Genomic DNA, 24,802 nt, shown 5'->3' with positions numbered 1-24,802 from the left:
ATGCGGATGCACTAAGTAGAAAGCTGGTAAAGGTAGAAGTCAAAGGGTGTAGAGTGACCAATAGGAGAATGGCGGAGAGGTATTGGAGGAGAGGTAGGAAAGGAGATGTGCATTAGTATGTCAAGAATTGTGTACCATGTGGGCAGAGAGCAGATTTGAGTCGGATACAGATACAGTGACAATGGTTACCGGAAGTGACATGTCCAGTTTCTTTGTTGTGGATCAATGTCTTAGGAACTTTCAGGTGAATACCATTGGGGAACAGATTTGTTCTGCCAATAATAGACCATTTTTTGAGGTATGTGGAGATGGTGGCTATGCCAAATCAACAAGCAGCAATGGTCATGCAAGCGTTAGTAAACAACTGGATTTTGAAGTTTGGTGCACTGGAGATATTAATTACTGACCTAGGAACCAACTTCATGTTGGATTTAATGAAGGAACTGTGTAAATTGTTGAATGTAAAGAAGTTGAGGATTAGCATGTTGCATCCACAGGCCAACGGAAGGACAGAATGAGTGCACAGAACAATTGGGAAGATGCTGAGTTTTTATGTGGATTCTTATCACCATCAGTGGGATAAGTATTTGAAACATATTGTACATGCATACAATGCAGAAGTCCATACCAATACCGGTTTGTCTCCATATAAGGTAGTGTACAGGCGAAAAATGCCATCACCATTTGATTTAGTGAAGCTACAGAAAGGAAGGACCTGAATCTGTATGTCAATTTGTGAAAACAATTTGGGATGTTTGGAAATGGGTACAAATGGTGAATATGAAGGCTTTGGAAATGCAGGTGGATGCAGTGAAGTGGGAAGGAAGTTTACCGCAGTATAGAGTGGGGCAATGGTAATGATGTCCAGCCCCTATATACAAAAAGGGGAAATGTAGAAGTTCCTCACGAGGTATCAAGGGCCATACCAAGTAGTTGAAACTACATCCCCCATTAACATTAAGCATCAGCTGTCCACTAGAACAATGATAGTACACAATGGGTGGTTATGGCCATTTAAGTGATGCCTGGATTTGATTCCAGGTGTGTCACAGGAAGGAAAGATTAAGAGAGAGTGAAGAGAAGTGCTAAGCACATAGAAAGCCAGGAAGATAGAGTACAAAGTATTTGTAGTTTTTTTTGTTTTCTTTTATGTATCATTGGGTTTGGATAGATTGATTTGGCATTGTGTTTTCATATGTTGTGTGTTTTCGAGTATTGTGAGCCCGCTAAGGACAGCAGTCTTTTTGAAGAGGGAGGAAGGGTGATGGTGATCCCTGTCCTCAGGTCACTGAAAAGGGGAGCATTGAGCAAGTTGGTAGAAGTAAAAACTGAGGAGGTATTGCTGATCTCCACAGTTAACGGCCAGTACGCTGAGATGACAAGGGAGGAATTACGAAGGTGTCATAGAAGGAAAGTTATGGTATGTCCAGCCAGAGTGATAAGCACCAATCTGGACATGTGGACGATGCAGTTATTTTAGCCAGAAGGGAAGAATTAGACTGTCCAAGGGACATCGTGGAGCCAAAATTCAGCTTGCAATTGGTCGGCATGCATTGGATCTTCACCACCTGCGAGAATTTGGTAGTAGTAGCAAGTTGTTTTGAGCAGGGAGTATTTGCAGAAGCAAAAAATATAGACCTGGAGGGGAGTGGAATCTTAATCGATGGAACTGCATGTAACATAATAGGTCATACCTTCCACCTGCCAGCATCAATTTCAGGAGTCACACAATTGAATGTTATGCAGCCACAGCTGTACTGGCCAGAAACAACTTTAGAGTTTTTGCCAAGGCAGAATCTGACTTTATTAAATCAAAATCTGGAGCCAGGTCTGTTGAGATTCATAAACTAGTTCATTTTAGAGCAAGACGGTAGCATATCAGCCGAATATCTAACAACTTTAGAGTTTTTGCCAAGGCAGAATCTGACTTTATTAAATCAAAATCTGGAGCCAGGTCTGTTGAGATTCATAAACTAGTTCATTTTAGAGCAAGACGGTAGCATATCAGCCGAATATTTAGTGCAGCATGTCGCTCAGGATAGGGAAAGGCAACGGCAAATAACGATCATTTTGAGCACCTCTGTGCCAAATGTCATCGCAGCCTTAACTTTGATATGTGTTGCTTTCATTCTGATCGGACAGAGAGCCAATTCCAAGAGGGAACCAAGGGTAGTCAAAGTCGCAGTGGATTGGATGCTGAGAGCATGAGATGATTAGGTAAGGGGTTGATCGAGCAGTGGTCGTCCAGTAAGGAATTTTTATGTTTTGTTTCATGTCATGTTTTAAGGGGCCCTGGACCACATTTAAGTTTTCTACAAGTAAGGAAATATATCATAGGTGCGAACCCAAACAAGTTAAGAGTTAGTTAAAGGTTGACCCAGGGACTGGGTCTTTCCAAAGGGGGGGGGGGGGGGGGGATAATGTAGCGGCACTACTGTTTGGGATAGGAAAAGACACTTTTGATGCAATATTTCAGAGCGCACAAAATACAGCCAGGAACAGGCCTGTTGACAGTAAATTACACTACCAGTGGTTGTGAAGTAGAATGGAGACCACGGGGCCTTAGACCCACTAAAAAGAGTACACACAGTGATTTGCATGGCGCAAGTTACTGCCAGAGGAGCCCACTGGCCTACCTAGGTGTACGTGACTCAGAGCAGCATCTTAGCAAAACGGAGGCACACAGCCGTGCACAATAGGTGCTGGTTTTCTAACAATGCATTCAAGTGTGGCAGCTCTCCTAGATTGCAGGCATGTCACACCACAAGGCATCAGATGGAGTACCAGTGTTCCAATCTCTGGCAGGTCACTGGCTCGACCCTCTGAGGCTGACGCAGGGTCCATAGCCAACCAGCGACAGGGCACTCTGCAGCTTGCTACCGTGGGCAGTCGTCTTGGCTCCCAACACACACTGGAGACATCCAGAGTGAGGGTTGCAGATTCAGCTTCCAGCTCATGGGCACTTGTTGTCATCTGCAATCTGACCCAAGATGGTGAAGATGTGTGCAGCGGACCTACTGCCACTCCCAGCAAGCAGCGCTGAGGCAGCAGGGGCGAAGTCCGCTGAGCCGACTGTCAGTCCATCCTGACATTGCGGCTGTACACACAATAGGGCACTGCACATGTCGCTGAGGCAGCCAAACCATTTCGCAGACAGTGAAGTGTCTTTAGCATTGCAGGACCCAGTGACGCAGCTCGAGAGGTATGCGGCACTGTAGTTGGAAACATTAAATCTCGTGGAAAGCTCAGATGAGTTTTAATACGGTGCCTTCTACCTCTTCCTGCTACATTTGGTGTTGCTGTTACATTTGGTGTCAGAAGTTTCCACTACAATGTGAACATTAAAAAGTTGTTGTTGTTGGCTGTTCCTTGACATTCTGGATAATTTTAATTTACTGCACTCCATGTTTTGATGATAAATTGGCTTCATTACATATTCATGAATCTGAGATTTCTCTTTCTGAGCACTGAAATTCTTTACTCTGTCAGGCTGCCATAGAGTTTCACCTAGACTCACTTGTTATTGCCACTCCCATTTGAGGCAAAACCAAAGTACTTCCTAGGCCAGTCTTCACTGTTTCACTCAAACAGTGTGTCTCGTTTGTACCCAGTTGCCTTAAGGATGAGGGGAAGAAATACACACCTTCACCAATAATGGGAGTAAATGACCTTAATGTGTAATGATTATTTTGTTTTCCTTTTTTAACTTCACCTAACTTGGCATTAGGTGCACCAGCCACAATCGTGGATTTACATATCTAACACAGTTTCTATGACCAGTCTTCTTCTTCTTCTTGCTTGGAGGACTGGGAACTTCAAAATTATCTCATAAATGGGAACCATAGAGCCTGAGTGCAAAGTGAGAACTCTATCTTGCTCATCAAAGATAAAAGTTTTACTTGGAAAATGGGGTAGAAGATACAGATATCTTCTATTTCATCTATTCCAAGTCATTTACAGCTCAGATTTTAAAGCTACAGTTCAATCATACTTAGTGTATATGCTCCAGGACAACTAGTAAGCCGGCCGGTGTGGCCATGCAGTTCTAGGCACTTCAGTCTGGAACCATGTGACTGCTACAGTTGCAGGTTCGAATCCTGCCTCAGGCATGGATGTGTGTGATGTCCTTAGATTAGTTAGGTTTAAATAGTTCTAAGTTTTAGGGGACTGATGACCACAGATGTTTAGTCCCATAGTACTCAGAGCCATTTGAACCATTAGAACAACTGGTAAATCTGGGAAAAACCTGGGAATATTTTCATCTGGGAGAAAACCAGGAAAAACACAGGAATTTTTTACAATTCTGGGAATTTTTCGTTGTTTTAGTTTTCAGTTAAATTTTTGCAGTTTTGATTGGTAAGAACTGATACTCTAAAAAAGAATTTTACATTAGCCCACTACTGCAATATAATGCTAAATCAATAAAATTTGAACAAGGAAAAAAATAAATAAAACTTAAGTTGCAAAGGAAATGCACCATTTACAGCAACAGAACACAGTGCACACACAAGCGTCTGTGACAGCAGAATGAGTCAAAGGCCTTAGAATGAAGACTATGCAATACTTTATAACAACAAACTGCTTCCGATGGACATGATGTCACAGTGGTTTCATTAGGTTTGTTTGAATGGTTGCCAGTGGGCTTATGCACATGCACCGTTGAGCCATGTATGAGCAGTACTGTCTCCCACTTCTGGCTACTTGCAGTGCGGCTATTAGCTGTATCCAAGGTAACTAGACAGAATCTGCACCAGCAGTAGCAACAAGCAGCCAGATGCTACCCGGAAACATTTTTCTTGTGCGCCCAAGCTGCCAGATTCACACATACGCAGAGCAGTCTGAGTTGTAGTGGGATGAGGGGTAGTCTCCACATGAACTGTGTTTACAGCTCTCAAGTCAAATGAAAACAAAATGGATTTTTGTGGCCAGGAGCTATAAAGTGAATTAACATACATTCACATAATTATGGAAGGCTAAAATATGGTATTAGTTTCAGTTTTCTGATTTTATTTTATTTCCAGGTTTTTGGCAGCTGGACATTAATTGCCCTACAGAACACTAAAGTTATTTTTGTGGACTTTTGGCATCATGCCATAATAAAGAACTAAACATGAAATAATAGGTTACTGGTACTCCAAGAAATTTGGAATCCTGAAAACCACAATGAAATGTTTAATATCGGCTTGGGGCATACGTCTTTTGAATCTCAACATACGAATGTACAATATAAGTCAAATTATGCATTTTATTATTGTTTATGAAATTCCGGTGCTCTTGGAGTATCCTATAATGTTTTGTTTCATTTATGATGTTATGTAAGGACTCTTAACGCTATATACATACAAACATATGGACTACCTACATCATCGTAACTGTGCAAGCACAGTAATGCCTTTTCTGTCGCTTTCTGACAACTGCTGAAACGAATTCTAATAGGTCACGGGAAAATATTGTGATTGGTGGTTTGAAGAGCATCACTTTCAAAGTACATATCATTTCACACAATATGATTTATGTTATATTTCCAAATGAGCTTTGAATTTCTTAAATCTCAGAGCATTTGATTCTCATTTAAAACTTAACACTTTGAGGGCCAGCCACTTAGAAGAATTTTAAGCCCAGAAGACCAGACATTTACATAACTACTTAAAATTTTACTGGCAGATTTGTGCGATGCATCAAAGTGTAAAACACGCATAACAGACAATTATTTTCGCTTAGCTTTTCATGTAGCTACAGTATGTACATTAATTTATACCATTTACTTTTCCTACTTAACATTGATGTTACTATAGGCTGACTACATCACTTGTCCTATGCTCTGAATCACTACATTTACATGTGACACATCTGTTTTTTGCTGTCTTATGTAGATTTGATAGCCCAGTTAACTACGATACCTGGAAAACAGCAGATACAGTTTATGATTTAGTCAGTACAATAGATATTTCTATTTAATTAGATGAGGTATAAACAGCATCAGTCTAATATATCTACTTATCCTTCACTGTACAAAAAACCACTCCAACAATATTAGCAGAAAATTTTAAAAACAAGATGAAACCTGATATCCCAAGCACATTTCAATACAGGCTGCATTTACATGGGAGCAAAAATAGACTGCAGAATTGAAAAACTGGCAACCAGAAGCGGATTTCCAGAAATGATTTTGAAGTGTTTATATGACCACCCACAAGTGATATTGGGAGATCCGTTTAAAAAAACGCAATGAATATCTGCTACCATTGGCTGGTGAAATCACATGACATGAGCTATGATTGGTTTATAAATGTGCATCATGATCTTGATTTCAATGCTTTGGAAACTAACATTCTGTGTTTGGTCGAATTTGGTTATATACATTCATAATATGAAAATATGCAGTGCACATGTTGCTGCAAATCAAATATCTTTCAAAGATGTATTTTTGTGTGGGGTTGGTTTCCTGAAGGGGTGGAAGGTTCTACGCTGGTGTATAAAACTGTGACCATTCAAAGGATTGATAAGTTTTCTGATTCTGGGGGAAGTATACTGTCACTTAATACAGAAAAAGTGAATTTTTTAACAAGGAAATCTGGGAAAAATCTTGGAGTTATTTTGCCTTGTCTACGTATACACCCTGTCATAAAATTATATCACCTCCTCGATGCTGTACCATTCAATGTCCACTAACCATATTTCTCAATATGGTAATGGAAAGTCCTTGGGGAATGTAAAGACTTAAAGGAATATGAGTAACAGCACACTAAGTAGTAGAGGTGTTGATTTGTTACATGGCATATAAACAAGTATGATGATTTTGTTAGCTTGTGCACAAATAATATTTTGAGCTAGAGTACACATTCATACTGTTCGTTCAAACGAATGTGCATGCACGTGCAGACAATAGTTGGCTGGCACTTGTGTGAGAGATTTTTCTTTTCTTTTCTTTATTTCTCACAGAGGATAGATTTGACTATGTTGACAAGATTTGCTGAGTCAACATGATCAATCAGTTGAGCATCAGTCTGTTGCGGGTTATGTGTGTGTTAATAATAAAGATTATTCAAAGTGTTTGTTTCTCATTTATAAAACATATAGAGCACCTCAAAGATACCCATGAACCCATGGACCGGCACCCTAGACACCAACTGAGTAAAATTTAAGTATATTATTAAGACTTGTGGATTTGAAATTCAACATTATTAGTGAGGTCTTGGGTTAATGCCATTTAAATAAATAATATGTTGCTCTAAATTCATTTCTTATGAGAATGAATTGCACGCCTCTGGGGATGTGTAGTGCAACACAGTCTTGTATTTACAAAGGAAAAATTATTCAGCACTGAAATATTTTTAGAGCAACATCGTGATTACAATTTGATAATGAGACTTTACCATGAACATGCAAATAGTCTTGTGTGAAGGATAATTCAGAAATAATATATTAGATGTGCAGGGATTTGTATATTGGAAAACATCATATTACTATTATAAATATAAAAGTTATTAAAATGCTGCTATCTGTTTGTGACATAAAGCCTCAATTAACAACATTATGGTAGACATGACAGGATGGCTTTCACTAACTACAGATTGGTTCAATATAAACACATGACAGAACATATATCTGCATTGAAGGAAAGATCTCAAAGATAAAAATATGATAAATAAAGATAGAAAGTAGCTTCAGTCACCGTCAGATAGTAGAGCTGTATGGGAACAAGATTTTTCCTGTTCTTTATATCTGTGGATAAAACGTATCTTCTCCTCCTTTCTCAGATGTCACCTAGAATTTGAACATTTTTTAAAATGTACAGTAATGTTTATGGCAATAGTAGCACCAAGAATGACATGTATGGACAGTTCAGATGAACATTTCAGCTCACTGAGGTTATTTAAGTTATAAAACTGTTAGCAGTCTAATGTCCACAAAACAAAATTCACCAAGGACTTAAAAAGTATATTCAGTTTAAAAAAAATTTCTTTCTCAGAAGCATTGTCTTGCTGCTACCAGTGTGCATTGCATATCCTCTTTACTTCAGTCACCGTCAGTTTTTTGGTGTCCAGATAGCAAAACTCATCAACTACTTTTAATGTCTGATTCCGTAAAGTAATTCCTTGATTTAATTTGATCACACTACACTGACTTACAAAATCACAGTGAAAATACTGTGAACAGATAGGTGGCTAAGCAATGGGCTCTCCACTATCTCCATTAGCAACTAACATATTATGGAGGCCTTTGAAGCAATGGTTCATTGTCTGCATTCTTTATGCCCACCTTTCTGGCTCAAATACATAGATGACAAATTTGCTATGTGGCCCCATGGTAAGAGGGAGCTGCACAGTTCTCACAAATATTTGAAAATGTATACATTAGGAGACTGGTCCATTTCTAGACATGGAAGTATATGGCACATTGGGAAGTAGGAGTTATCCACTGAATTACAGGCGTATATCACTAACATTGATTTGCAGTAGGGTTTTGGAACATATACTGTATTCGAACATTATCAAGTACCTCAAAGAAAATGATATGCTGACACATAGTCAGCACGGATTCAGAAAATATCATTCTTGTGAAACACAACTAGGTCTTTATACTCATGAACTAATAAGTGCTATCGACAGGGGATATCAAATTGATTCCATATTTTTAGATTTCCAGAAGACTTTCAACAATCTTCCTCACAAGCGTCTTCTAACCAAACTGCTTGCCTACGGAGTATCACCTCAGTTGTGCAACTGGATTTGTGATTTCCTGTCAGAAAGGTCACAGTTCATAGTAATAGAAGGAAAGTCATTGAGTAAAACAGAAGTAATATCCAGCGTTCTCCAAGGTAGTGTTATAGGCCCTCTATTGTTCCTGATCTATATTAATGACAGAAGATAATCTGAGTAGCCGTCTTAGATTGTTTGCAGATGATGCTGTCATTTACCATCTTGTAAAGTCTTCAGATGATCAAAACAACTTGCAAAATGATTTAGATAAGATATCTGTATGGTGCGAAAAGTGGCAATTGACCATGAATAAAGAAAAGTGTGAAGTTATTCACATGTGTACTAAAATAAATCTGCTAAATTTCAATTACGCGATGTTGTTGTTATTGTTGTGGTCTTCAGTCCTGAGACTGGTCTGATGCAGCTCTGTATGCTACTCTGTCCTGTGCAAGCTTCTTCATCTCCTGGTACTTACTGCAAACTACATCCTTCTGAATCTGCTTAGTGTATTCATCTCTTGGTCCCCCTCTACAATTTTTACCCTCCACGCTGCACTCCAATGGTAAATTTGTGATCCCTTGATGTCTCAGAACATGTCCTACCAACCAGTCCCTTCTTCTTGTCAAGTTGTGCCATAAACTCCTCTTCTCCCCAATGCTATTCAATACCTCCTCATTAGTTATGTGATCTACCCATCTAATCTTCAGCATTCTTCTGTAGCACCACATTTCGAAAGCTTGTATTCTCTTCTTGTCCAAACTATTAATCGTCCATGTTTCACTTCCATACGTGGCTACACTCCATACAAACACTTTCAGAAACGTCTTCCTGACACTTAAATCTATACTAGATGTCAACAAATTTCTCTCCTGCAGAAATGCTTTCCTTGCCTTTGCCAGTCTACATTTTATGTCCTCTCTACTTTGACCATCATCAGTTATTTTGCTCCTCAAATAGCAAAACTCCTTTACTACTTTAAGTGTCCCATTTCCTAATCTAGTTCCCTCAGCAGCACCCGACTTAATTCGACTACATTCCATTATCCTCGTTTTGCTTTTGTTGATGTTCATCTTATATCCTCCTTTCAACACACTGTCCATTCCATTCAACTGCTCTTCCAAGTCCTTTGATGTCTCTGACAGAATTACAATGTCATCAGCAAACCTCAAAGTTTTTATTTCTTCTCCATGGATTTTAATACCTACTCCAAATTTTTCTTTTGTTTCCTTTACTGCTTGCTCAATATACAGATTGAATAACATCGAGGAGAGGCTACAACCCTGTCTCACTTGTATTCTCTTCTTGTCCAAACTATTAATCGTCCACGTTTCACTTCCATACATGGCTACACTCCATACAAACACTTTCAGAAATGATACAGATTGAATAACATCAGGGAGAGGCTACAACCCTGTCTCACTCCCTTCCAAATCACTGCTTCCCTTTCATGTCCCTCGATTCTTATAACTGCCACCTGCTTCCTGTACAAATTGTAAATAGTCTTTCGCTCCCTGTATTTTACCGCTGCCACCTTCAGAATTTGAAAGAGGGTATTCCAGTCAACATTGTCAAAAGCTTTCTCTAAGTCTACAAATGCTAGAAACATATGTTTGCCTTTCCTTAATCTTTCTTCTAAGATAAGTCGTAAGGTCAGTATTGCCTCACGTGTTCCAATATTTCTACGGAATCCAAACTGATATTCCCCAAGGTTGGCTTCTACTAGTTTTTCCATTTGTCTGTAAAGAATTCGCATTAGTATTTTGCAGCTGTGGCTTATTAAACTGATAGTTCGGTAATTTTCACATCTGTCAACACCTGTTTTCTTTGGGATTGGAATTATTACATTCTTCTTGAAGTCTGTGGGTATTTCGCCTGTCTCATACATCTTGCTCACCAGATGGTAGAGTTTTGTCAGGACTGGCTCTCCCAAGGCCGTCAGTGGTTCTAATGGAATGTTGTCTACTCCCGGGGCCTTGTTTCGACTCAGGTCTTTCAGTGCTCTGTCAAACTCTTCACACAGTATTGTATCTCCCATTTCGTCTTCATCTACATTCTCTTCCATTTCCAGAATATTGTCCTCAAGTACATTGCCCTTGTATAGACCCTCTATATACTCCTTCCACCTTTCTGCTTTCCCTTCTTTGCTTAGAACTAGGTTTCCATCTGAGCTCTTGATATCCATACAAGTGGTTCTCTTTTCTCCAAAGGTCTCTCTAATTTTCCTGTAGGCAGTATCTATCTTACCCCTAGTGAGATAGGCCTCTACATCCTTACATTTGTCCTCTAGCCATCCCTGCTTAGCCATTTTGCACTTCCTGTCGATCTCATTTTTGAGACGTTTGTATTCTTTTTGCTTGCTTCATTTACTGCATTTTTATATCTTCTCCTTTCATCAGTTAAATTCAATATTTCTTCTGTCACCCAAGGATTTCTATTAGCCCTCGTCATTTTATCTAGTTGATCCTCTGCTGCCTTCACTACTTCATCCCTCAGAGCTACCCATTCTTCTTCTATTGTATTTCTTTCCCCCATCTGTGACAATTGTTTTGCTTATGCTCTCCCTGAAACTCTCTACAACCTCTGGTTCTTTCAGTTTGTCCAGGTCCCATCTCCTTAAATTCCCATCTTTCTGCAGTTTCTTCAGTGTTAATCTACAGTTCATAACCAATAGATTCTGGTCAGAGTACACATACGCCCCTGGAAATGTATTACAATTTAAAATCTGGTTCCTAAATCTCTGTCTTACCATTATATAATCTATCTGGTACCTTCCAGTATTTCCAGGATTCTTCCATGTGTACAACCTTCTTTTATAGTTCTTGAACCAAGTGGTAGCTATGATTAAGTTTTGCTCTGTGCAAAATTTTACCAGACGGCTTCCTCTTTCATTTCTTTCCTCCAATCTCTATTCACCTACTATGTTTCCTTTTCTCCCTTTTCCTACTCTCGAATTCCAGTCACCCATAACTATTAAATTTTCATCTCGCTTCACTACCTGAATAATTTCTTTTATCTCATCATACATTTCATCAATTTCTTCATCATCTGCAGAGCTAGTTGGCATATAAACTTGTACTACTGTAGTAGGTGTGGGCTTCGTGTCTATCTTGGCCACAATAATGCGTTCACTATGCTGTTTGTAGTAGCTTACCCACACTCCTATTTTTTTATTCATTATTAAACCTACTCCTGCATTACCCCTACTTGATTTTGTATTTATGACCCTGCATTCACCTGACCAAAAGTCTTGTTCCTCCTGCCACCAAACTTCACTAATTCCCACTATATCTAACTTTGACCTCTCCATTTCCCATGTTAAGTTTTCTAATCTACCTGCCCGAATAAAGGATCTGACATTCCACGCTCTGATCTGCAGAATGCCAGTTTTCTTTCTCCTGATAATGACATCCACCTGAGTAGTCTCCGCTCGGAGATCTGAATGGGGCACTATTTTACCTCCGGAATATTTTACCCAAGAGGACGCCATCATCATTTAACCATACAGTAAAGATGCATGCCCTCGGGAAAAATTACTGCTGTAGTTTCCCCTTGCTTTCAGCCGTTCACAGTGCCAGCACAGCAAGGCCATTTTGGTTAGTGTTACAAAGCCAGATCAGTCAATCATCCAGACTGTTGCCCCTGCAACTACTGAAAAGGCTGCCGCCCCTCTTCAGGAACTACATGTTTGTCTGGCCTCTCAACAGATACCCCTCCATTGTGGTTGCACCGATGGTACGGCCATCTGTATCGCTGAGGCATGCAAGCCTCCCCACCAACCGCAAGGTCCATGGTTCATGGGGGTGTGATTACGCAATAAGTCACACAGATGTGAAGCCTGTAAATTCAGCTAAATACTTAGAAATTACAATTACAAATAACCTAAATTGGAATGAACACATAGATAATATTGTGGGTAGTGGGTAGAGCAAACCAAAGACTGCGATTCATTGGCAGAAGACTTAGAAGGTGCAACAGGTCTACTAAAGAGACTGCTTCCACCACACTTGTCCACCCTATTCTGGAGTATTGCTGTGCGGTGTAAGATCCGTATCAGATGGGACTGACGGATGACATCGAAAAAGTACAAAGAAGGGCAGCTCATTTTGTATTATCATGAAATAGGGGAGATAGTGTCACAGACATGATATGTGAATTGGAGTGGCAATCATTAAATCTGGAGTATTGCTGTGCGATGTAAGATCCGTATCAGATGGGACTGACGGATGACATCGAAAAAGTACAAAGAAGGGCAGCTCATTTTGTATTATCATGAAATAGGGGAGATAGTGTCACAGACATGATATGTGAATTGGAGTGGCAATCATTAAAACAGAGGCGTTTTTCGTTGTGATGAAATCTCTTGAAATTTCAATCACCAGTTTTCTCCTCCAATTGTGAAAACATTCTGTCGGCACCCACATGCCATGATCATCATGATAAAATAAGAGAAATCAGGGCTTGCACAGAAAAATTAAAGTGCTCTTTTTTCCGGTATGCTGTTTGAGAGTGGAACGGTATAGAGACAGCTTGAAGGTGGTTCAATGAACCCTCTGCCAAGCACTTTATTGTGAATAGCAGAGTAATCACGTAGATTTAGATGTAGATGTAGATGTATGGCACACTACAGCACTGAATGTTTTGGAAGCCAACATATATGGACAGGTATTTACATGTTGAGTCCCACCACCACCCATCGCAGAAGAATTCGGTCAGCTGTTTGCTCACCATTCACAAAGCACCTATGCTGATGAGGCAGAACACATTAAAAGTGTGTTGGTCTGCCTCTAAAATGCATTTCAGCAGTGATTCTTCATGCCCCGGATTCAACAAGTACTTGATAGGTTTCCAGAGATTTGTGGCACCAGGTGCCTACACACTGATCACCCACTTCCTGTAATTTGTGGGCAGTTAAGTTCGTGGGCGCGGAGCTGGTATCGAATAACATCCTATTTTGGTTTCATCAGATTCAGGTAAGCCAAATTTGATGGCCAAGACTTCAACATGAGTTCACTATCATGCTCCTCAAACCAATGCACCACAATGATGGGCTTGTGATGTGGACACTTATTCTACTGGAAGATGTCATCACTTTTGGTGAAGATATCAAGCATAAGGGGTTACAGGTGGTCCCTAATAATGTTCACATAGTCCACAGCTGTCATGATGCTTCAGTTACTACCACAGGTCCCATGGAAACTCAGATGAATGTCCCCCATAACATAATACTGCTCCCACTGGCATATTCCCATGGCATACTGCATGTTTCAAACAGCCATTTGCCTATATTATGGCATATCTGGACACTACCATTGACCTGGTTTGACAGTAAGTGAGATTCATCCCAGCAGGTGACATGATTCCATTGATTTGTGGTCAAGTCTCAATGATCCTGTATCCACTGTAATCATTATTGACAATTTTGTTAGGTGCATTTGTGCAGTTATCATCATCAGAATGATTCCCCATACATCTCATCTCCACTCATATACTTCTCTTACCACATCAGATATCCTCAGTACCACCAGGCAGCACACAACCTCATGTTTGGCAGTGGTCATAATATTTTGGCTCATCAATGTAAGTAATGCTCACAGTATATTATCTGAGCTTAGAAGGCTGCAGACAACATTCTTGCTCAATTGCTACAACCCAAAAGTTGCCTGTGCAGCAACGATAATGAATAAAATAATGCAAGACAGCAGGGCATTGACAAAACACAGCCAGCAAGTGGTTACATTATGTGAAGACTAGCACTGACTGAACTGGTATACACTGTCACCAAGCTGGTGTCTAGTCTGTCTTCTGCAGCATTCACAAGGCCCAAGATGTGATATTAAGCTCCATCAAGGACAAGAGAGGTGATCATCACACTACAGGCTTGTGCAAGGTTGGCTTTGAGTGCAAGGGAGTCTACACTTGCAATACTGAGAAGACAGTAACAACATGCATTGAGGAGCATGACTGCAGCGTTTGACTTGAGCAGCCTGACAAATCTGCAGTGGCCAAAGATCAGAGAGACTTTGGCAAGAAAATAAAATTTCCTGAAACCTGCATTTTTACCAGTCACCCAGTGTTGGTGAAATGTAATATCAGAGAATACATTGATGTATTAAAATATCCTAAAAATATGAACAGAGAGGACTGGCTCTCAACATCTTGGTTGCCAGCAATCAGAGCCAAACAGGTAATACCAACGACTTAAGACATGAGCCTTACCAGTGAGTAATTGCCATTATGTGACTAATGTGCTGCATGATGAAAACAAGATTCAATTCCCCATCCACTAATAACTACCAGTCATGAGACATACTGTAAGAGACTACGGACAACAGCGTGTACACAACAGCAGATCCCCACTCTCTCCACTGCAGGAAACCATTAAGTAAAGTTTCCCACTTCTTAGACCACAGATCACCTGTAATATCAACAACTTTAATATTGTGATGTAATATTATATTCAGTGGAGAAGTCAGGATGAAATGAAATAAAACAGCTGGACAACAAAATACATCAGTGGAGCGCGGGATTGGCCGAGTGGTCTAAGGCGCTGCAGTCACGTACTGTGCAGCTGGTCCCGGCGGAGGTTCGAGTGCTCCCTCAGGCATGGGTGTGTGTGTTTGTCCTTAGGATAATTTATGTTAAGTAGTGTGTAAGCTTAGGGACTGCTGACCTTAGCAGTTAAGTCCCATAAGATTTCACACACATTTGAACATTTGAAAACCAGTGGATTCAGATGAAGATCATATTGGGTGAAACATTTCTTTTATGCAGTGGTAGTTTACAACATGATGTGGCATTTTACACAAAAAATATTCCATTGCCTTGTTTTACTTTTGGTAATTTTAATTTATAACCTCTTTTCAAGACTTTCCATTCCATTCAACATTATCACAATTAGTTCTTTTACCTGAACTTAAGTCATTTTCCAAATGTCTCATTGGAGTTGTTTACTATTTGCCATTTGCCCAAGTGGAATAATGAAGAGGATAGGCTGCAACCCTGACTCATTTACTTCTCAGTGACTGCCTCTTTTTCATGTCCCTCAGCCCTTATAAGTCCAGTCTATTCTCTGCATAAGCTGCAGATCGCCTTTCACACCTATATTTCATTCACTTTAACATCGGACTTTCCAAGAGTCTATGCCAGCCAATATTGTGACCCACTGCAGCCAAAATCCATTGCTGCCTAATCCTACCTTTGTAATATTTAAAAATCTGTGGGTGTTTCTACTTATCCAGATCACATCTCCATAATTCACTGTCTTTCTGTATATTGTTCAGCTTAATTTGTCTTTGGCACAAGCCTTTGACTGAACTACTGGCCTGACTGTAGGTATCCTTTCTTTGTCACAGTATGGGAGTGGGTGAGTTGTGGGCCCAGCATCCCAGCTGCCTTTTACCCAGGGAAAGACCCACGGTACTCATTTGATAGCAGGCTGAGTGAACCTGGAACCAACTTGGAATTACTGGAACAGAGAAAAATCATCACTCCTATCTGCGACTGAACCCAAGACCTCCAGAGACGGAGCCTAATGCTCTACCCACTAGACCCCTATGACCACTTAGGAATTTCCATTTTATAATAAGTCATGGTCAAAGTTAAGATCTATTCCTGGACTTATTAAGCATTTTAAAATTTGGTTCTTTCTCACCAGTATAATCCATCTTAACTCTTCTGGTGTTTCCAGATCTCATTTAAGGGTTCTTAAACCAAGTGTCAGCAATGGTTAAATTATGTTCCCCATAAAATTTAACCACACAGGTTCCCCTTTCATTCGTGCCCCCTAGCCCATCTTCTACTACTTTTCCTTTCTTCCTTTTTAAACTACAAAATCCCATTCCCTAGTTACATTTTAGTTTTTATTTATTTGCCATACTGAAGAGTTTCTTTCAAGAGTTGCGACATATTAGGAACAAAATATGCAGAAATCCATGAAACTCTCTATTTATCCTTATTCGAGTTACAGACCATAATTTTGTACCGAGCGCTCTAAAGTCCCCTTATGTACTTCTAGGTTTTGTAGAAGGGACTGAGTAGATATTATTTTGAATTGGAACACATGTGCGGAAATGTACCATTTCTCTGCTTTAACCATTTCAAAACATTTTTATAGCATGACTACATTTACAGGTAATTTATTAGGTGGGACCTAGTACATCACTTCCCTTACAATTTTACTCATTAATAATGAAATAAAAAAAAAGGAAACTTCATCACTTTTCATAAACACAATCATTTACAGTTAAACTTAAACTGCTTTTGTTGTTTTCAAGGGGGGGTTACCATTCTGATCCACTACAAGTAAGGTCTGATGTAGCAGCCATAAAGTTTGGTGCAGACCTGTACCTGCAAATGATGTTGTGGAACACACACTGTATCACACCTGGTGTCTGCAATCTTTCCTGCAATGACTATAACTCATTCACCACAGTCACATTTGTGGATGGTGGAAGGTACCCCTTTCTCGAAACCATTGTCTAATTGTGGCAGATAGGGTATGCAATGGAGTCAGAAATTGTGGATAAGGATACATTGTGGATATAAGGATCTTGATAAAGACAATAAGCTGCTCTTCCATCACCTTGAGCTTCACCATATGGAAGGATCATGTTGGTGTATTCTGTAAGTGTGTAGTCAACCATGTTGCTCTCACACAGACATGTGAATTTGGCTCAAAGCCGCTCAGAGAAGTAGGATGGATGACAAATGGTATCAAATGATCTGATGTAAGTATACCTCCTCCCCCACCTTGACTACCCTGTTGTGTACCTACCTAGCAAACATGTTTTAAAACAGCTGTAGCACATAAACTGTACATTTCCAGACATCAGTTTCCAATTCAAAACATTGTTTATTCAGTTCTCTCTACAACCTTCAGAATTTTGTTGGAGGCATTTTAGATCCTATGAACAACAGATTGTATAAAATTTTCTCATGCAGATTCCCCTTTCCATTCCAATCTCCCAGTCTATGTTCTCCTACACAGCTTGTGTAAGATTGTGCTTTGTAAATGGAATAAAGGCATAAATAATTTATTTTATTTCATCATACATTTTTACTATCTCTTCATCATCTATAGAACCAGTAGGATCATATGCTACTTTAATGAGTATAATACAGAACTATGTATGACCTGTGAAATTTAGAGGTCATTGTAGTCGAAAGGTCCAAACTGCTGCAATCTGAGTCTCTAAACACCATGGTATGGAATCAAATAGTGGTTGTATGTGTTGCTCAGAAATGTGCTGCCATTTGATTTGTAAGTTCATGAAGAATGGCCAATGACTGCTGCAGGACTGTGATGAACAAATTGTTTACAAATTATATTCTAAACTTTCTTAATGTGTGGGACTTCAAATAAGTGTGACTGCCAGGGAAACAGTGGGACACATGGTTTTTTGAGTTGGTATGAATATTCACTCAAAAAACCATGTGTCCCACTGTTTCCCTGGTAGTCACACTTGGTATGAATATTCACTCTCCCCCATGAACCATGGACCTTGCCGTTGGTGGGGAGGCTTGCGTGCCTCAGCGATACAGATGGCCGTACCGTAGGTGCAACCACAACGGAGGGGTATCTGTTGAGAGACCAGACTAACATGTGGTTCCTGAAGAGGGGCAGCAGCCTTTTCAGTAGTTGCAGGGGCAACAGTCTGGATGATTGACTGATCTAGCCTTGTAACATTAACCAAAACGGCCTTGCTGTGCTGGTACTGCGAACGGCTGAAAGCAAGGGGAAACTACAGCCGTAATTTTTCCCGAGGACATGCAGCTTTACTGTATGATTAAATGATGATGGCGGCCTCTTGGGTAAAATATTCCAGAGGTAAAATAGTCCCCCATTCGGATCTCCAGGCGGGTACTACTCAAGAGGACGTCGTTATCAGGAGAAAGAAAACTGGCATTCTACGGATCGGAGCGTGGAATGTCAGATCCCTTAATCGGGCAGGTAGGTTAGATAATTTAAAAAGAGAAATGGATAGGTTAAAGTTAGATATAGTGGGAATTAGTGAAGTTTGGTGGCAGGAGGAACAAGACTTTTGGTCAGGTGATTACAGGGTTATAAATACAAAATCAAATAGGGGTAATGCAGGAGTAGGTTTAATAATGAATAAAAAAATAGGAGTGCGGGTTAGCTACTACAAACAGCATAGTGAACGCATTATTGTGGCCAAGATAGACACAAAGCCCATGCCTACTACAGCAGTACAAGTTTATATGCCAACTAGCTCTGCAGATGATGAAGAAATTGATTAAATGTATGACGAGATAAAAGAAATTATTCAGGTAGTGAAGGGAGATGAAAAATTAATAGTCATGGGTGACTGGAATTCGTCAGTGGGAAAAGGGAGAGAAGGAAACATAGTAGGTGAATATGGATTGGGGGGAAGAAATGAAAGAGGAAGCCGCCTTGTAGAATTTTGCACAGAGCATAACTTAATCATAGCTAACACTTGGTTCAAGAATCATGAAAGAAGGTTGTATACCTGGAAGAATCCTGGAGATACTAAAAGGTATCAGATAGATTATATAATGATAAGACAGAGATTTAGGAACCAGGTTTTAAATTGTAAGACATTTCCAAGGGCAGATGTGGACTCTGACCACAATCTATTGGTTATGAACTGCAGATTGAAACTGAAGAAACTGCAAAAAGGTGGGAATTTAAGGAGATGGGACCTGGATAAACTGAAAGAACCAGAGGTTGTAGAGAGTTTCAGGGGGAGCATAAGGGAACAATTGACAGGAATGGGGGAAAGAAATACAGTAGAAGAAGAATGGGTAGCTCTGAGGGATGAAGTAGTGAAGGCAGCAGAGGATCAACTAGGTAAAAAGACGAGGGCTAATAGAAATCCTTGGGTAACAGAAGAAATATTGAATTTAATTGATGAAAGGAGAAAATATAAAAATGCAGTAAATGAAGCAGGCAAAAAGGAATACAAACGTCTCAAAAATGAGATCGACAGGAAGTGCAAAATGGCTAAGCAGGGATGGCTAGAGGACAAATGTAAGGATGTAGAGGCTTGTCTCACTAGGGGTAAGATAGATACTGCCTACAGGAAAATTAAAGAGACCTTTGGAGAGAAGAGAACCACTTGTATGAATATCAAGAGCTCAAATGGCAACCCAGTTCTAAGCAAATAAGGGAAGGCAGAAAGGTGGAAGGAGTATATAGAGGGTTTATACAAGGGCGATGTACTTGAGGACAATATTATGGAAATGGAAGAGGATATAGATGAAGATGAAATGGGAGATAAGATAATGCGTGAAGAGTTTGACAGAGCACTGAAAGACCTGAGTCGAAACAAGGCCCCGGGAGTAGACAACATTCCATTAGAACTACTGATGGCCTTGGGAGAGCCAGTCATGACAAAACTCTACCATCTGGTGAGCAAGATGTATGAAACAGGTGAAATACCCACAGACTTCAAGAAGAATATAATGATTCCAATCCCAAAGAAAGCAGGTGTTGACAGATGTGAAAATTACCAAACTATCAGTTTAATAAGTCACAGCTGTAAAATACTAACGCGAATTCTTTACAGACGAATGGAAAAATTGGTAGAAGCGGACCTCGTGGAAGATCAGTTTGGATTCCGTAGAAATGTTGGAACACGTGAGGCAATACTAAACCTTACGACTTATCTTGGAAGAAAGATTAAGAAAAGGCAAACCTATGTTTCTAGCATTTGTAGACTTAGAGAAAGCTTTTGACGACGTTAACTGGAATACTCTCTTTCAAATTCTGAAGGTGGCAGGGGTGAAATACAGGGAGCGAAAGGCTATTTACAATTTGTACAGAAACCAGATGGCAGTTATAAGAGTCAAGGGGTATGAAAGGGAAGCAGTGGTTAGGAAAGGAGTGAGACAGGGCTGTAGCCTCTCCCCGATGTTGTTCAATCTGTATATTGAGCAAGCAATAAAGGAAACAAAAGAAAAATTCGGAGTAGGTATTAAAATTCATGGAGAAGAAATAAAAACTTTGAGGTTCGCCGATGACATTGTAATTCTGTCAGAGACAGCAAAGGACTTGGAAGAGCAGTTGAATGGAATGGACAGTGTCTTGAAAGGAGGATATAAGATGAACATCAACAAAAGCAAAACGAGGATAATGGAATGTAGTCAAATTAAATCGGGTGATGCTGAGGGGATTAGATTAGGAAAGGAGACACTTAAAGTAGTAAAGGAGTTTTGCTATTTAGGGAGTAAAATAACTGATGATGGTCGAAGTAGAGAGGATATAAAATGTAGACTGGCAATGGCAAGGAAAGCGTTTCTGAAGAAGAGAAATTTGTTAACATCGAGTATAGATTTAAGTGTCAGGAAGTCGTTTCTGAAAGTATTTGTATGGAGTGTAGCCATGTATGGAAGTGAAATATGGACGATAACCAGTTTGGACAAGAAGAGAATAGAAGCTTTCGAAATGTGGTGCTACAGAAGAATGCTGAAGATAAGGTGGGTATATCACGTAACTAATGAGGAGGTATTGAATAGGATTGGGGAGAAGAGAAGTTTGTGGCACAACTTGACTAGAAGAAGGGATCGGTTGGTAGGACATGTTTTGAGGCATCAAGGGATCACAAATTTAGCATTGGAGGGCAGCGTGGAGGGTAAAAATCGTAGAGGGAGACCAAGAGATCAATACACTAAGAAGGATGTAGGTTGCAGTAGGTACTGGGACATGAAGAAGCTTGCACAGGATAGAGTAGCATGGAGAGCTGCATCAAACCAGTCTCAGGACTGAAGACCACAAGAACAACAACATGAATATTCACCTCATGCAGGATTTGTGATAGCATGTTGTGATGAAGCAGGCTGGGGTATTTTTTACAACCCCTATTGTTTTTCCATCTTCCTCCTTAAAATTCATTTTTTTCAATTTTAACTAATTACCTTTAACAGAAGTGAGTATAATCAGCATTTTCATAAAAGAGAAAGGTTCGCCTTCAGTTTTAGGGAATATAACACCAGATCTAATTTTGTGCTTAGTTTTAAGTATGTAATTGATTTTATAATTTTATAATTTATTTTAACTATTTCTAGTTGGTATCTTTTGCTGTAGGGTAAAATCAGTAAGTGTTTCGTAACTTAAATTCTATTGTTGACATATAAACAAATATAAATTCTATACTAATTATAAACATTTGGAAGACAAAATGCTAGTAATCTTAAAGTATCTGTTTGGCTATATTCGAAAACATGTTAGCAAAGCCAGCCCTTAATTAATTCCAAAGTAATTTACAATTTTTTTAAAAGTATTGTTTTCGTAAATATATATGTTAATGTCATGATTTAAACAAATAATTTGGCCTAACTCTTGCAGTAGAAGAAACTGTTAAAAAGACACAATTTATTCAATGTATTCAGTTAATTTAATGAGTTAAGTTTAAATTGTAATTTCTGTAAATTTAACTTTTAATTATGTTTAGTTTCAGTACCTGTTGTTGTGAGGATTGGTAATAAGGGCTGGATTTTTGGTCACAAGACAGTCAGTCCATGGCCAAGTTTTAGATGAGGAAACTGTGTTGGTTAGAACAACAACAATGCATCAACTTATCAGTGTAATAAGTGTTATACAATTAGGCTGTGTGTGAACCTTATGGTTAGGTTTTACTGCTCATAGATGTTCAACAGGAAAGTATTGTAGCAGTATGTTGATGTTCGCCTGCAACCTATTAAGGAGGCTTATCGAAAGTTAAACAATGCACTGACCATATAAATGTGTATATGGGGGGTTGAGAAAAGTGAAAGTGAAAGACTATGAAACGCAACTGTGCATATGTCGGCTACATCATTTACAGTAGACAGTAGTTGCACATCCACCACCTACTTTTTCAGCCAGTACATTGACACCAAAGACAACAAACAAACAAACGAAGGGACAAGCAGGCAAGAACCACTACAACATTGAATATAAAAGTGTCCCTCGGCATTATATTTAGTATTTGTCTATTATGTTGCTCAGCAATGCAGCTTACCTGATTGTAGTCACTTGAATATCATCCTCATGTAAGCAGTCATTAATGTTAATATATGACCATTGTATCCTTATTTGCTTTTTTGTTTATGGCTAATGAAATCAGTGCAGTGACATAAGTACCATAAGTTCATCACACGGTAAATGCAAGAACCATTAATGTTCACAGGTCCACTCCTGCTCCCGTGCTTCAGTATCAAGCCAAATAAATAAATGCCACATGATGACATTTATTTAGCATCAACAGCATATTGTATAAAAAGCCATTTGGCACTTTAGAGGCATATGCAGAAGTAGTGCTCATTGTATGCTGTGGTCATATTAGAGAATCTAGTAATTGTTCATCACTTTGTACAGCCCCTTCTGTCCACATCCTTCATTGTCACAGCAGCACCATTCTATTGTATCATTTGGCAACAATGAGGTGTACTAGCAATTGGTTTCATCTTTCCATGTTATTTTGTTATCCTTCATGTACTGAGTGTGGTATAACTCTGACATTTTTTGTCTTATGAATAGGGAACTTCATTACCTGTGTGTCTATAATCTTTCTCAAATCTTAACCTTTAACAGCTAATGCACTGTTGTACTCCCCAAATAAATTTAGATTGACTTTAGTGCTTTTATCCTAACTTGCAACATTTGTTCTTTATGATCAAAATAATACAAGATTGTATTTCTAGCTTTAATAAGTAATAAATGGTGTAAATCAACATACACACTTTGTTTTCACCAACATTTAGTTGAAATACAATCATTCATGATTCCTAAATTTGTAAAAATTTGAAATTCTAGACCTACAACTGTACATTTTACTTACTAGGTATGTAAGCCAAGTTTCAGTTGTACCTGTATGTAAGTAGATGTCCCTCTTCTGTGTCAGGTTGTGCATACTTGGTTTTGACACTAATTTTTGACTTTTGTTTTTTATATTAATTTTCTTATATCAGACTAACTTTCAGAAAATTATTATAGTTAATAATTGTGGGCAAAAAAAGATGATATGAACATTTTAAAAATGAGGATGATCTCTGCCTAGAAAGTTTTTTGTATATTATGGATTGAATTTAATTGTAATGGCAATTAACTTTTATTAAATCTTACAGTTTTATCAGAATGGCAAAGAAGTTTCATGCAGGCAGCCAGATCAAGAAAAGGTGATGAGGAACACAGTACAGATGGTTCCAGTACGTGATCAGACAATATTGGTCAGAGTGAAGAAATCTACTACTCTTCAAGAGGAACATACACTAAATAAAAATATGAACACAGCTTCTGAAAATAAGACATTGTTCTTAAACTGTTCTTCTTCAAATGTCAGATGTCAGAAAGTAATCTGCAGTGCATCTGAAATGTGGAATCAAAATTCATACTTTGATGTTCCCGTTGACTTAGTGTTCAATGCATCATCACTAAGTAAGTAGTAATCTCTCTTTGTTCAATCACATTCAGATGGATTTATGTTATGTTAAATATTGTCTCTCAATGCTTCCTAAAATGATATGTTTCAAAAAATTACATTATTGTGGAATGAGGAATTTCAAATGAATCTATTGCAAAAATTTGTGCCACTTAAAATTAGTACTATATACAAAGAAAGAATTTTCTCAGTGAATCTTAAACAAAAGACAGGTCCTGAAGGTAATGGAAGTCAGTGTAAGAGAAAAGAATGCCACAGGATAAGATGTATTCTCTCCAAAGAAGAACAACTGAGACCATTAATACATACGAGGCAGAATTTCTGGCCAGTGCATAACTTCAGGAGGTAAAATATGTAGCTAATAAATGTGGTCAAATGTTTAGCCAGTAGACACATATAAAAGTAGAAATGATACAGTACATAGCTTCTGGAACTAATAGTTTCTTCCTCAGAGAGGAAACACAGATATGTTGACAAAGATTAAAAGGAAAGTGTAGATCAGTGTAGGTCGCACAGACTCCAATATGAGAGGCATCTACATGTAGTGATGGTGGCAATATTATGAAAAAGGTGGTATGTGCATGCACATGCGCACATGCACACACACACACACACACACACACACACACACACACACACACACACCACACACACACACACACACACACACACACACACACACACACACACACACACACACGA

General features: G+C 39.1%; 1 protein-coding gene across 1 annotated transcript in view; it reads left to right on the top strand.

Moving 5' to 3' along the window:
- Nucleotides 1-24,802, top strand: part of LOC124796280 (integrin alpha-PS5-like) — a 566,708-nt gene that overhangs the window by 493,357 nt on the left and 48,549 nt on the right. The window contains exon 20 of the mRNA XM_047260397.1: nucleotides 23,787-24,096. Coding sequence (XP_047116353.1) covers nucleotides 23,787-24,096 — 310 coding nt within the window. The remainder of the gene's footprint in view (nucleotides 1-23,786; nucleotides 24,097-24,802) is intronic.

Source organism: Schistocerca piceifrons, chromosome 4, assembly GCF_021461385.2.
Source record: "Schistocerca piceifrons isolate TAMUIC-IGC-003096 chromosome 4, iqSchPice1.1, whole genome shotgun sequence".
Classification (NCBI taxonomy): Eukaryota; Metazoa; Arthropoda; class Insecta; order Orthoptera; family Acrididae; genus Schistocerca; species Schistocerca piceifrons.
The sequence above is the reverse complement of the archived record's forward strand: the minus strand, read 5'-3'. Positions and strand labels throughout refer to the sequence as shown.